Raw genomic sequence first — 14,529 nt, forward strand, 5'->3', positions numbered from 1 at the left:
ATATGTGACAAGTAGTTTTTTTTAGGGGTATATGTGACAAGTAGTTAATCACACACAACAACTATGGTTTGATTACACGCAGCAACTACCATAAATTAGACATGTCAACTATAGTTAACCAAAGCAGAGAGTTGCTATGCTTTTACAACCATATTTGTCATCCCAGATAACTACATCTGCCATTCTGGATGGCAACTAAATCGTCATCCCGCGGGTATCTAATGTAGCTGCGCCAGGACGTGTGGGCATATTTGCTTCGTGCCACACACGCAGGGTGAGGATGCGTAGTACTTGTTGGGCGTGTGGCACGTAGTAGCTACGCCCATGCGTGTGGACAAATGTACTGTTCACCCACACACAGCCCGTGTAGACTGTCCCCTGCTCATGCCACACACGGTATGTGAACGAATGCCTATTATGTCACACGTGTGATGGATATCGGCGTCAAAAAAATAACCTTTGTTGCAAACCTTCTACTGCATCGTGTTCGTCACGGAGAAGAGATAGCAGGGAATACGATACCCGCCCGAAAAACAAAAACAGAAGTGTAGTACGGCACGGTCGGAAACCGGACACAAGTGGGACCGCCATCTCATCTCAGCCCCCTCCCAAAGTCCCAAGCGCGCCAGGATTCGTGCTCCCGCACCGGCCAGACCAATCGGCGGCGACGAGGAGAGGGCCTTCACTTTCCACGGCCGACGACCGCCGGAGATGGGGGACCAGGAGGAGGGGCCGGCCGGGTTCGCGCGCGCGCGCCACGCGGCGTTCCTGGAGCTGATGTCGTGCGAGCTCCCCGACGGCTACGCCACGCAGGAGGTCAACCACCTCACCCTCGCCTACTTCGCCGTCGCCGGCCTCTCCCTCCTCCGGGAGCTCGACCGGGTAAGCTCAGCCGAGATCTATCCCGCTGCCCGCCCTCTAGGCATGTACTCTGCCCACGGTTGAACGAATTGCGCGGAATTCTAGGGAGTTTCCGAGTGATCTGTATTCTGTCATGGTCTAGATGCGGCTGTCCTCTGTTCATAGCTTTGGATCTCGGGTGGGTGTACTGATTATACTAGGCCATTGTATGCTTGTCTCAGTTTGTTCAAATATTTTTCAAGCATGCGCACAGACATCAGTAGATTTCTGCACTACGATGTAAAGTAAAGGGTGGCAAATTTTTGAAAAATTTGGTTGCGGCGACTGAAATTAAGCTGCCCTGTTTTTATTTTGAATTGAATTGCAAGGATATGTACAGGTTCAAGTATTATACAGGATTAAAAAAAGTTACTCCACGTATTCAATCAACATACGAATCCACCATCGAGCAGTATGACTTATCAAGGCAATTCGCCATCAGACAGTAGGTCTGGTCTGGTTCAGAACAGGGAATGCTTGTGCACGGTTAGAAGCATGGAAAAAAAATGACTCGATGTATTCCTAGGGGTAGGTTTGAGTAGTATTCATAAGGATAAATGCAACTAATCACGAATATGGGGACACGTAATGCAGTTTGCAGATCAACGTTATCAAACGCTTGTAACAGCAACTGCTAGCTGCAAGGCTTAAGCATTTGAGCCCACTACCCGGTCCACTCAAAGACTTTAACTCGAAGTAGTTAGGGGTTATCAGATGTAGATCTGCCTGACAACTAGATGTCATAACTAAGTTCAACAAGGTTCGGTGTCTCCTGATAAGAGCAAAGGGACCCAGATGATGTTGATGCTGGTTTGTAGCAACAAAGTGGCACTGGTGCCCTCAGTTTTGGTTTTTTGGTCTAAGCCCCATAGGATTTTGTCTGAATTCTGCGTGCAGTTGGGAGCTGTCTAGTTGGTTAGCAATTAAGGGTATCCTTCTCAATGTCGATTGCTTGTGTGAACACATGATAATAACCTTTCAGGTTTATCAATCAGCATACTTTCCCTCTGGTGAATTGCATAAACCAGATATAGAAACATCAAAGAAGTTCTACATCTTCCGAGCCTTTAAATGAATAGCATTTGCATAAAATAAGTAAAAGCTATCTGCCAGCAATCACTTTTGTGACTTGAAGTTCTTTTAGAATGATCAACCATGTTAGGTTGCTAGTTTAATTGTTTATTGGGGAAATTTCAGTTTACCTATGCACCTTGACTGTTCAGGAAGAAGTAATGTAGTAATAATTTGTGTACCTATCTTTTTTCTTTAGGTTAACAAGGATCAAATTGCCAAATGGATTTTGTCGTTTCAAGTACACCCTGAGGAAAACGACGTCTTAGATAATGGTAAGCAGACTCTTCTGATGTATATAATTCGTATTTCTAGATGCAATATGTTTATTACATAACAGTTCACTCATTTGCAGGGCAATTTTATGGATTCTGTGGCTCTAGAACAACCAAATTTCCCTCAAATTTGGTGAAGGTATGTGTGATTAATGCTTGACTCAACCTTTTCTCGTCATATAAGTCCACATTTTTTGCCATTTTATTTATTTGTTGTGACAGTTCCATATACTGACCTGTGCTCTGTTTCAGGACCCTTGCCACAATGGTAGTCATCTAGCAAGCACTTATTCTGCTCTTGCTACATTGAAGATTGTAGGTTATGATGTACTAAACCTTGATAGCAATGTTCTTCTACTGTCGATGAAAAAACTGCAGCAACCAGACGGAAGGTATGTGTTTAGCTTTGGTCTCCATGGTACTTAGACTGTTAGACTTCAAAATTTACCTGGGAAGTATCTAGGCATTTCCATCTACGACCTGCATTAACATTATCACTAGAATGTTTTCTAGGAAATAATCACCGGAATAGTTTCACCTTGTCACATACCTCACATGCTGTTTTACGATTTTCATAGCACCCCATGGTTGATTCACAATCCACATCCTTCATTATAGTTTTGTTTCAGGAACATATGCATTAGTTGTAAGCCTTTTCATTTACCATGTGTAATTTCATCTGCATGAACTTAAACTATGTACTCTCATTGCAACAAACTTTACACCGGCGAACACCACTTTTCTGGTGTGTATTTGTACTAGAATGTTCAGGTGTTGTACTGTTATGATACTCCGAAATGCTTGCAAGTAGTCTAGTGCTTCTCTGCTCATTTTGCTTTCTTTCCTGTTTTATTGGTCAACTCAGAAGGCTTTGATTTTGTGCATCTGACATTAGCTAACTTAACATGCATCTTTATAGCTTCATGCCTACTCATATTGGTGCAGAAACAGACCTACGCTTTGTATACTGCGCAGGTGAGGAGCACTGTTCTTTGTATATGCTAATAATAGATTTTTTTTGTTGGATGTAATGTTATGCATTTGAGCTCTGTTCTCAGCTGCGATCTGCTCAATGCTAAAAGATTGGTCAGGAATGGACAAGGAAAAGGCCAAGGAATACATTCTTAACTGTCAGGTTGGCTTGCGAAAATTCCTAATGCACCGTAGTTTTCATTTTTCAGTGATGTAAGAGTGTTCTGCACCATGCTATTTGCCTTTCCTGATTCTGTTTCTACTGCGTGCAGTCATATGACGGTGGCTTTGGCATGGTTCCCGGTTCAGAATCTCATGGTAGGCAGTGCATTTCTTTACCTGGTTACTTTATGGAGGTTATTCTTTAGAGTTTCAATTGTGTGGCAACTAAGTTAAGTCTTTGTTTTGCAAAATTTGGTTATGGATTCTCATTGTATGACTTTGTGTTAGTGAGCCAGGTGGGGGAACTTTCTGTGCTGTTGCGGCCCTATATCTAATGGGTTTCATTCAAGTTGATTTGGCATCGAACTTACGAGAGTCTGCGGCGATTGACGTACAATTGCTCCTGGAGTGGTGCCTTCAGGTCAAATTCTGCTTAAATGTGTCTCTGCAGTTATCCATTAAAATCTGCCATTTTACATGACGTAAAAATGCACAATAGTCTACATGAGAAGTAAATCTGAATTATCATCAAAAATCTCTTTATTAGCTTACCGGTGAACATTACTGACGCAATGCAGTGCCATTGTGTAGAGGCAAGCGGCAGACGGGGGATTTCAGGGCAGAAGAAACAAGCCAAGTGATACGTGCTACGCTTTCTGGTTAGCACATTAACATTCCTGTGTATACTGCTATTTGGCTGAGAAGCAGGCGGTAGCAGCAACACCTCGATAAAAATTTGTTTGCTGCCCATTTGACTCGTCTTCATTCATTCAGGATTGGAGGCGTCTTGAAGATGATTGGCGCCTACCACTTGATCGAGCACGGCGCGCTGCGGGGGTTTCTGCTCACCTGCCAGACATGCGTAATTATCCCAAACTAGAGCCTCCATTGGCAACTTTTTTTTCCAAGATTTCAACCAAATATAAAACCTTAAATCAAGTTTTCAAACAGGTCTATATGTATGGTCCTTTACTGACTCGTTTTTTTTCCTCGATTTTTTGCTTGGACGACAGTACGGAGGCTTCTCGAAATTCCCGGACGACGAGTTGCCAGACATCTACCACTCATACTACGGGCTCGCGGCCCTCTCATTGCTGGGGGAGGAGGAGGTCGAGCCGCTCTGCGCCGAGCTGGGGGTCATCGCCGCCGCACTGTAGCTAGCCCAAGGCACCGATCCTCCCCGTTGTACCCCCCTTGTAACTCACAGTTTTGTTGCGATCGACAGATGCTGTAAGATCCATCCACCATTACAGCGTGCGGCTGAAAACACGGAAGCAATTTTTGCGTGAGGCTTCTTGATCCGTCGCGCTTTCGGCGTGTTTATTATTTTCCGGTTGAGCTGTTTGATGTGCTCGAAAGCTACTGAGAACGGCGCGGGCGGCAGAATCGTCTGCCCGGATTTTGCATCGGCGTTTGAATTGCGTGCCCGATGAGGAAATGGCGCGTGTGGTGGGGATTGGGCAAGCTGGATTCGGGCGGGCGGGCGGTTGGGTAGATGGGAGCAGCTGCAGCGGCAATAACTAACTGCCACGAGCTGCTGGCCGCCACTCGCTCACTCGCTCGTCGTGTCCGAACGATCCGATCTCGCCAGATTCCGTCCGGATTCAAACCGATCGCGTGTCGATCCCGGCAGAGTTTGTTGGCCAGCCGCCTCCTAATCCAACTCCCGATCCGCGTGCTATTTCTTCCTTCCGCCTCCGTGTTGCAGCGGGACACATCGGCGGCCATTATTTGATCCGCCTCGCTGCAGCCGCATCCCAGCCCTGCGGCGTCTGCGGCCTAGAGAACAAATAAATGGCCGGCGTCGGGTCGGCGGTGCGGCGGCTCTACCTCGCCGTCTACAACTGGGTCGTCTTCGTCGGATGGTGCGCCTTCTTTCATTGGATTTGATGGATGGATGGATGGATGGATGGATCTCTCGTTGCTTGCTTTGGGTCTGACCAGTTCGGATCTCTTTGGTTTGGTTGGCAGGGCGCAGGTGCTCTACTACGCGGTGACGGCGCTGCTGGGCGGCGGCCATGAGGGCGTCTACGCCGCCGTCGAGCGCCCGCTGCAACTCGCGCAGACCGCCGCCGTCATGGAGGTCCGCTTCTCTCTTCTCTTCTCTTCTTCCCCCCTCTCTCTCCCCCCTCTTTGAGTTGACTCCTAGCTTCAAAATTTGACTTGGTAAAAGAGCATGAATGTTAGTCAAAATATGCAGTAACTTTTACCCTCTTAAGGTGCGGTTTCTCATATAGATCAAGTAGGATGGATTACTGCTCTGAACTGAGTTAAGGCAGAGACAAAATGTGGAGTTGACCAAACAGTAAAAAAATGTGGTGCCCCAAATCGACCAGATTACTCTGTGAACCGAGCCGAGTACCGCTAAGAGAGACTTATCGAAACACCATGATGATGATTCAACTCCATTGTTATTTCCGTGCTTATTACAACTTTGTTCTGAATTTAATGTGGTGTCCTAGTTCTTTCTGGACTTATATATATACAGTAGCAATCTACTTTATTTCTTTGCACATCCAAGTTTGAGAGTTACTGACAATCTTGTGTTTGCCTGGCACTGGCGCTCGTGCTGCTGGTGGGCGCAGATTCTTCATGGGCTTGTAGGTATGAAGTTATTCTTACCTTTCTTCAAAAATCGTCAAGTATCAGATTTTCAAAACAAGATTGCTCTTCGTCACTCTTTTGGTATCTATTCAGTTTTAGTAACTGTTGCATAATCTGAATTTTAGGGTTGGTAAGGTCTCCTGTCACTGCAACCCTTCCACAAATAGGATCAAGGTTGTTTCTTACATGGGGCATCTTGTGGAGCTTTCCTGAGGTATCGTCCTTGAGCACTGGCGAGTTGTATCTTTTCATATTGGATGGATGAAAGTAAAATTTTGTTTGACAATGTTGGTTCATCACTTTGTACATCTATCTTGCAGACACAATCTCATATTCTTGTAACTTCTTTGGTCATAAGCTGGTCCATCACGGAGGTACTTCTTACAAATTTCCTTTGCTGAGGTTAAAATCAGAAATTTTGGATGGTCTCTATCTATATTTGATTATGTACCATAACGCGGAATTTGTTGGTTTCATGTAGATCATCAGATATTCCTTCTTTGGCCTGAAGGAGACGCTTGGGTTTGCACCTTCCTGGCTTTTATGGCTCAGGTTAGTACTATTTCCGTTCCAAGCAGGGCATCATCTCATCAAATTTAGAGGAAATTTACTACCTTTTCAAAAACATTATCTTGAAAGTGAACTTCATTCATTTGTCGTGGCATTGCTTGTATGCAGGTATAGCACATTTCTGATATTGTATCCTACCGGTATCCTTAGCGAGGTCGGTCTGATCTACATTGCTCTTCCTTACATTAAGGTAACTAGAATAACCAAAGAGGATTAGCAAACTCCATGTTATTCATTTGATAACAATCTTGTCTAACTACTTTTATCTTTTGGGTGACCAGGTATCCGAGAAATACCTTGTTAAGATGCCTAACAAATGGAATTTCTCCTTTGACTACTTTTACACATGTGCTATCGCCATCGGTGTCTATGTTCCAGGTACATAAACCCTCTTACCTCGCCTTTACCCTTCGCATTTGTAGTGATTGTCATCCTTTTTGACATTATTAATAAAGCGATACTATAAGTGAAGTAGGACCTCACGGAACATTTTGTTGTTGAACTTGGGTGACTGCAGGTGGGCCGCACATGTTCACGTATATGCTTGCCCAGAGGAAGAAGGCCCTGTCAAAGGCAAAGACTGCATGAAGTTGCTGTGAGCCTTGTAGCTGGAGCATGCAATGCAAACTCTCCAGTCTCATGTTGTACGAATAGCTGGTGTGAGTTGTCATTGTTAGACATGAATTACTCGACATGTGTTGTAACAATGATGATTGTTGGATTTCTCATGGTTGAATTAATCATTGATCAACCTCTGCATTGAGCCAATGATTATAACCATCAGATAAAAACAACATTCATCTTTGGAAGTGCTCATCCGTTATGAGCCAATGGCTATATCACATCTTAACAAGGAGAACTTTGTGAAGCAAATGGTACACTGGTTATTGCAGAGGACATGTGCTGTCTTTATTCTAGTACATGCATGTACAATCTTATTACAACATCCTTAACTTTTACACAGGGGCAATATACAGTGGATACATTATTGTGCATCTTTACACAGGGGCAATATACAGTGGATACATTATTGTGTATCTGGGGTTTGCAAGCTAAATAAGTGTGTGGACATCTGCTCCTAAAAGAGAAAATCTGTCAATATATTGGATGTACAACATTCTGAATTGGAATGAGATGAGGGCTTCCTTCAAAGTCCCAAAGATTATTCCTTAAGAGGTCCCTTCCAATTTAGTGTCCCTGTTAACCAATATTAAACAGACATGTTCATGTTAGCACATAATGCAATAGAAAAAAGCAGAAAATCTCAGATGGTTCAGGGGTTTCCCCCTTCGTATCTTAGCAAAAGCGAAACCAGGCTATATTGTTTATACAAAAAGCTCGGCTATCTTGTCAGAATGTCATATAAGATATTATAACCTATGCAGGTAAGCACAGTATGGTTTGAAGTGATTGGGGTGTATAACTGAAGAGAGTGCAACACTCTGAATAGCCACACTCCGTGACACACCAGGCCACGCTGTTCCTGTCTGAATTTTCTGAAGACCAGCATGGCCCAATTCCTCGCCAAGTCGCATCAGCTCTTAACCACAGTCCACAAGAGTAATCGAACTAACATTTGATATCAAACTGGCTGTCTCAGCAGCTAGCTAGCTACAAATAAGGCTTTATGGACATTCTCCTGTGTTGAAATATACATGGATTTGCCCAACCTTGTCCATCGGTTCGGACTTTTAGTTCCACTGGTCGGTTGGTGCATGAAACTCAATATCTTCAATAATCTCATTGCTGTCCAACCATGTTCCCCGCAAGTTTTATAGAAAGGATAACAAGTTTTGAAACAATATGGCTGCAAGTTAAATAGTTGTGCTCTCTAAGAGTGACTAGAAGTGCTGCTCTAATAATCCCTAGAATGCAGGCAGCTCTGAAACAACCAGCGGCAGCTAATCGTAACATCATATTTGTCGATTAACCAAAGCCACTTTGTTGGATAGACCAAGTGCATCCAAATCCCAGCAGATCAGATACTCTTGAACTGGAACAGAAGCGGAATAAAAATCTTGGTTAGGCCCCTTGGGGGGACATCCGAGAAATCTAATCTTGGTTACTTCGTTCACCTCTGCGCTTCTGCCTGCGACTGGTAGAACCTGCCGATGCGGCCGCGGTTGGGGGGCTTGGGCTTGGCGGGCTTCTTCTTCGGGCGCAGGCCGGCGACCTCCTGCACGAGCGGGACGTGCACCAGCACCGTCCTCCACGCGACGTACCAGCCTGAGGGATCTCGATCAGGAAACCGGCCAGACGAGAGGAAGAAAAAAGGGGGGCGGCCGCCGTACGTACTCAGGAGGATGAATGAGAGGGCGAAGGAGATGGCGAGGACGGGGCGGAGGACGAATAGCTCGGCGAGCTCCCACGCCGTCTCGACCATGGCGCCGCCGGCCTTCCTTGGGGAGGGAGGGAGAGGATCGAAAGGGACAAGAGGAAAAGAAAGCAATCTCGTTCGGTGCGAGGAGAGGTACATATGAGTCCATGACATGTGGGTCCGTGCTAGGCAAAGAGATTGCAGCCCCTTTTACTATTCGTTGAAGCAAAGGTCTTGTATTCACAAATCGAATCGAAATTCAACTCTTGTTCCGATTCCGCAAGTGCCACCGAATTCAACTCTCAATTCTGAGGTGCCTCTATTCCTGACGCCTCCCTTGTCTACCCACATTGGCGCGACATCCTCGCCAACCACAAGTTCTTTGCCGCTTCCGCAAGCACCATCGAAATCCTCTCTGTTTAGCTTCTTCGCAAGGTGTTCACTCACTGGTGAACAACACAATCATTTGACAATTCCACTGGTGTTCAAGGGCGACAAATGGAAGTGTCGACAGGCATGTTTACTCTTGCATCTTCGGGGCCTGATCTGGTGGATATGGGATTGCTCGGACTCAAGGCCAGGCGAAAGCCATGCTCGATGCTGGTAGCGGCGACACCCGTGGATGTCATTTCCCTTCTTGGAGGCGTTGTCACGACCTTTATCCGAGCCCCTCTTCGAGCATCAGGGGAAACCTTAGGTTCGGCTTTTCGGAACGGATGGCGACGGCGTCACGACGTCGTTCCCCTTCTTGAAGGCACTATCTTGCTCGCTCGTGGAGTCCCTAGTATTGGAATTGAAGATGCTCGATGTTTGCTCTTTTGGTCTGCTACTCTAGTTTTAGGCTCGGTGGGTTTAGCTGTGTGTTTCTTCCTGTTCGGGCTGAGCACCCCTTCTCTCTGCTCCGGGTACCATGTGCATGCCTTCTTGCGTTCATGTCATGTGTTGTATTCTCGGTTGTACTCATTCTCTTTCTATCTATCAATGAAAAGATACACAAGCTTTGTGTATTCGCGAAAAAGAAGTGTTGGATGCCATTGTGTTGCGCACTAATGTTGAAGATGGGCCTGTGCATGGTGATTGCTTCTCGAACCCGTTCAAACTGGTCTTGATCTTCAACACAGATACCGAAGCTTCAGCTTGCGTCTATGAATCAACATCTAGTGTATGGTCTCTATGGTGACCAAGGAATTAATTTCATCCCTAAGACCCAACATCCTGGTTGGAAACGTACTTTACTGGTTGTTTGTTGGAGGTGACATTCTTGTGCATGATTTTGAAAGACAGTTTTGATGTGATTGAGAAGCCAACATGCACACCTAAGTGTCATGTCAAGTTTTCTTATCATCTCTTACATATAGAGGGTAATTGACTTGGTCTTGTTGTTGTGTCAATTCGTACAATCAAATTATGAGAGAGGAAATCCAACTGTGATGGTGTTGTTGGATGGGTGTTGCTGAAGAAAATTTCTCCACCGGGCAAGGTTGTTTCCGCAAATAATGCATGGCGATCACATGTGGATATTTCTGGTGGGGTATGATGAGGACACAAATATGATTGTTTTGTCTTTGATGAGTGGCATGTTCATGCTCCGACTTGATTCTATGCAAATCAGAGATATTTCTATAAAAAATAATCTATGTTACCCAGCCATTTATCCCTACAGAAATTCCTATACTCCAGATAATATATCACTATCTAGATTGCACAAACTAAAATAATCCAATTAATTTTTATTTGTTAACATTCATTCTAGTTACCTTTAGTTCGTGTTCCTTTGTTAAGGATGGACTAAGATATATAAAAATACATTTCTTCTTCATTTCTTAGTATGTGTGGTGATCTTATGGTGATGTAATTTCTTATACCGGGCTACACTTTATTAACTAGAAGGGGAAGAACCATAACTATAGTTATCTCTCATTGATCTTTCCGCATGAGTTTTCTAGCAACCGGAAACTGGTAACGACCACACTGAGAGAATGTAATGAAAACATATAATATCTGAAATATTATTTACAATAGGTGCATTGGGAAGATTAAAGCCCGTTGTCCTTTTCATTCACTATTTTTCTTCACAGATATATCTTGATAGTAATCATCAATTCAAATATCATGTAGTTCTTTTTTTTTATCTAAATAGTACTGTGCCGATTGAAGAACTTGTTGAGGGGACAAAAAAGCAGGAACACAGCTCAAGGCTGATACAACTTGGCACTGGGGAAGAATCAAATTAGACGTAGTTTAACCTCATAGTTGATTTGAAGAACTGGTTGCTCAAAATGAGAACTTACCCGTGAGTTAGAGGATAGAACCTGCTCGAACACCATGAACAGATGACTATATTCTTTGAAAACATATTTGTGGGCAAGTAGCACAGCGTCATTCTAAAATTTAAATTGATTTTGAAAAGAAATTTCAAAAAAGAAAATAAAAAATATAACAAAATAATTCATGAAAACGGGTAGCAAAGGAAAGCCAATTGCGGGAATATAATCCATTTTCCTGATAGATAACCAAGAGACAGCACCTAATGCTCTAAATATGTTGGTTTGCATATATTTAAGTCTATCCAGATATATATATTTATGTCCAAGTTCATTCAGCAAAGTTCAACTCGGCTTAAATGAAAATTTGAAAATGCAAATAACCAAGAAGAACTCAGCAACCTTTGAATTAACAAAATTGTTTTAATAAATAACAAAAATATGCTAGAGATGTCTTTTAAATAAGTTTCAACCTCCTACAAATTTATAGATTTTCTTTCACATGTGACGTGGTAACAGCAGAAAGAGACCGGCGTAGCCAGCGATGCCAGTTCTACTGGTTGAGCCACATACTGCTACATATGCTCATTCTAAAACCAAAGTTTTTAGATACCTGAACAAAGTTGGTGGGCTATTTTTTTCGCGAATCCACAACAAAGTAGCTAGCTAGCTTGAAATGTTTTCTATACACATCTCATTCAACTCTGACACGTATTGATTACAACACTGCTGGTTCAAAGCGAACTTCCTTAAGTTGAGTACTTGATTATATTAACGGAGCTGCATCCTAGTACTTACTGATGCTCATTTTTGAAGTAAATTTTGTCTTACACGTAGCAATAGAATCACTATCAACTCCGCCACGGGCGACCTGCTCAGTTGCCACTCGCTCTGGAATTACCGCTCCAACACTCAGCGACACCATCAAATCCAAACGCATCGTCATTACACAAGCACAAAGTGACCCCAAAACAAGCCGTTAATTAGTCCCATATATCGAGCACACCGACCGATGCAAGAACCAATGCAAGAAAGACAGCGATTGTTGTCTATATAAACCGCCGGAATTCAACGCCATAAGCACCCCACGAGCAAGCCGATCTAGCGCATGCAAGCATAGCTAAGCGAGCAGGAGCATACTTAGGAGGCTTAGCAATGGCGTACGGCAAGCTCGCAGCCCTGGCCGTGCTCGTGGTCCTACTGCAGGCGTCGACCCGCGCCGTCGCCCGCTCGTCGCCGGACGTTTCGACGTCCAAGGTCGACGGCATGCCGGGGGTGATGACGGTCAACGGGTTCGAGCGCGGCGAGGACGGCGGGGGGCCGTCGGAGTGCGACGGCAAGTACCACAGCGATGATGACATGCTGGTGGCGCTGCCGACGGGGTTGTACCAGGGCGGGGCCCGGTGCTTCAAGATGATCCGCATCACCAGCGCGAGCACGGGGCGGAGCGCGGAGGCCATGGTGGTGGACGAGTGCGACTCCAGGAAGGGCTGCAAGGACAACATCGTCGACACCTCCAAGGCCGTATGGAAGGCGCTCGGGCTCGACACCAACGTCGGTGAGGTGCCCGTCACATGGTCCGACGCCTGAGTTAGGCGCGTCCATCGGTCGGCCGTTGAATAATTGGCTGCACATGGTAGCTGGGGGCATTCGCGAATCGCAATGTCTGTCTGTTTTCTCTTTCTACGTGCACCTAGTATGTACGTATGCGTAATAAGACGAGGTTTTCTTCCTCAAGATCGACGGGTGAAGTGCGATCATATTTCCTACTACAGTGTATGCATGCAAGGAGATGTAAAATCAATCCAGTTATCGAAAAGCTGAGCTGATTTTAAGATCAATCCAACATGCAAGGATATTATGCGCAAATTTTGCCATTTCTTATTTTTATTTTATTCTGAAAGGGTACCAATGTCACTAATTCATTCTTTCTTCAAAAACTTAAATTTTTTTAGTTTTTTCATTCTTTTTTAAGTGTAATATCAACGCTACTAATATATTCTTTCTTAAAAAATTCACTTTTTCCTAAATTTCACTATTACATGTTTATTTTTGCATATTATAAAAAGCAATATTTATGTGTAAATTGTGTGCAATTTTTTCCATTTTAATTTTTTTCCTTTAGAACCAGGGTTAATACCAATGCCACTAATTGAGTACTTCTTAGGAAACTTAATTTTAGTGGCATTCCACTAGTATATGCATATTCTTGCATGTTATTAAAAAATCAATTCATGTTTAAACTATGTGCAAATTTTGTCAATGTTTATTTAAAAATTTATTTTACTTTTTCTTAAAGTGTAATATCAATGTCACCAATTCATTCTTACTTGGAAAACTTTATTGTTCGTTTCTATTTATTTATATTTTTGTTTATCTCTAATCTTATAAAAAACCGAGTTGGTGATGATGGTGTGCCTGCCATTTTGCAATATAGGCCATCCGGTCTATATTTGAGGGATAGAAAACAAACTATGACAATTTTGTAAAAAGATACCCGCACCTCTCTTCACATTTGCAGATACCCGCAACCTTATTGTCGAGCAATTAAAAAGGAAAGCCTCTGGAACAATATGGCATGGTGGCCGCTGCCGGCGTCGTCCATCCCCATGCCTCCGCTCAGTTCGACCACCAATCACCACCACGTCCCACTCCTCCTCACCTTATCTCTCCGAAACTACTCTACACACGATATTCACACGCACGATGTGTAGACGACAGGTAATCAAACGACTGTGCTGCAACTTGATCTTGTCATGGACGGTTTGATGACCTGTGTCGTCCAAGAGTCGGCCAAGAAATGTCGTTTGCCTAGCAACGCTGTTATCTCTCCTATTTCTCGGGATATCATTAATTTTTACACATGAAATTATTCCCGCATGGGTCAATCACAACAGGTGTTTTATAAAAAAAAATGCATCTTGATGTTCCGTGCAATGCACGGGCATCTTGCTAGTTTATTCTTTATAGGTGACTGACCCATTTTCTTCTTTTGGTTATTAGGTTAACAACTCATAGAAATGTGTACCATTGTTATTAAAAAGAAACTGTGATATTCTAAGTAAAATGTGTATTATGCTAATAAGTAACAAAAAATAATATGATATTTTCTTGGTTAGTGTGTATTCCAACAATTTTAGTTTCACATAATATTTCATGAATGTCTAGTTGGACATTTTGTCGATGCAGAGGCTGGGTGTCATTAGTATCTTTACGGTATTAATATTTGTAAAATATGTTGGTTTGCCTATATTTTATAGTCATTGCTTGGTGGTGTACGAGTTTACATGTAATTTTTATTATTTCTGACGTTCGTTGCACTACCATGATTAAAGATGAATGGATCAAAAAAATTCCAGAAAATAAAAACCTAGACAAAGCAGGTGGGCTGTTT

At 43.6% G+C, this 14,529-nt stretch overlaps 3 protein-coding genes across 4 annotated transcripts; 2 read left to right on the plus strand and 1 right to left on the minus strand.

The window, feature by feature from the left end:
• Positions 1-581: 581 nt before the first annotated feature.
• Positions 582-4,681, plus strand: LOC119266978 (geranylgeranyl transferase type-1 subunit beta-like). Of its 2 annotated transcripts, none has more exons than XM_037548263.1 (11): positions 582-882; positions 2,171-2,246; positions 2,327-2,385; positions 2,499-2,638; positions 3,166-3,221; positions 3,305-3,381; positions 3,491-3,536; positions 3,677-3,801; positions 3,972-4,039; positions 4,155-4,242; positions 4,394-4,681. In XM_037548263.1, exons 1-11 carry the CDS (start codon positions 712-714, stop codon positions 4,535-4,537), a joined length of 1,050 nt encoding a protein of 349 aa, XP_037404160.1. In that variant the 5' UTR covers positions 582-711; the 3' UTR covers positions 4,538-4,681. The 2 variants fall into 2 exon arrangements, with proteins under 2 accessions (XP_037404160.1, XP_037404161.1); XM_037548264.1 differs by having other exon boundaries at positions 3,329-3,381.
• Positions 4,682-4,901: 220 nt separating this feature from the next.
• On the plus strand, positions 4,902-7,427 carry LOC119266979 (very-long-chain (3R)-3-hydroxyacyl-CoA dehydratase PASTICCINO 2A-like). Its single transcript, XM_037548265.1, has 9 exons — positions 4,902-5,245; positions 5,352-5,463; positions 5,966-5,984; positions 6,110-6,198; positions 6,305-6,358; positions 6,466-6,536; positions 6,663-6,744; positions 6,836-6,932; positions 7,072-7,427. The coding sequence occupies exons 1-9, from the start codon at positions 5,175-5,177 to the stop codon at positions 7,140-7,142; spliced, it is 666 nt and encodes a 221-aa protein (XP_037404162.1). The 5' UTR covers positions 4,902-5,174; the 3' UTR covers positions 7,143-7,427.
• Positions 7,428-7,453: 26 nt separating this feature from the next.
• On the minus strand, positions 7,454-9,045 carry LOC119271878. The gene is made up of 3 exons (XM_037553532.1): positions 8,850-9,045; positions 8,630-8,780; positions 7,454-7,751 (listed from the first exon to the last, which is right to left on the minus strand). Exons 1-3 carry the CDS (start codon positions 9,043-9,045, stop codon positions 7,724-7,726), a joined length of 375 nt encoding a protein of 124 aa, XP_037409429.1. The 3' UTR covers positions 7,454-7,723.
• Positions 9,046-14,529: the final 5,484 nt, after the last annotated feature.

The sequence above is a fragment of the Triticum dicoccoides genome, chromosome 3A, assembly GCF_002162155.2.
Source record: "Triticum dicoccoides isolate Atlit2015 ecotype Zavitan chromosome 3A, WEW_v2.0, whole genome shotgun sequence".
In the NCBI taxonomy this organism is placed as follows: domain Eukaryota; kingdom Viridiplantae; phylum Streptophyta; class Magnoliopsida; order Poales; family Poaceae; genus Triticum; species Triticum dicoccoides.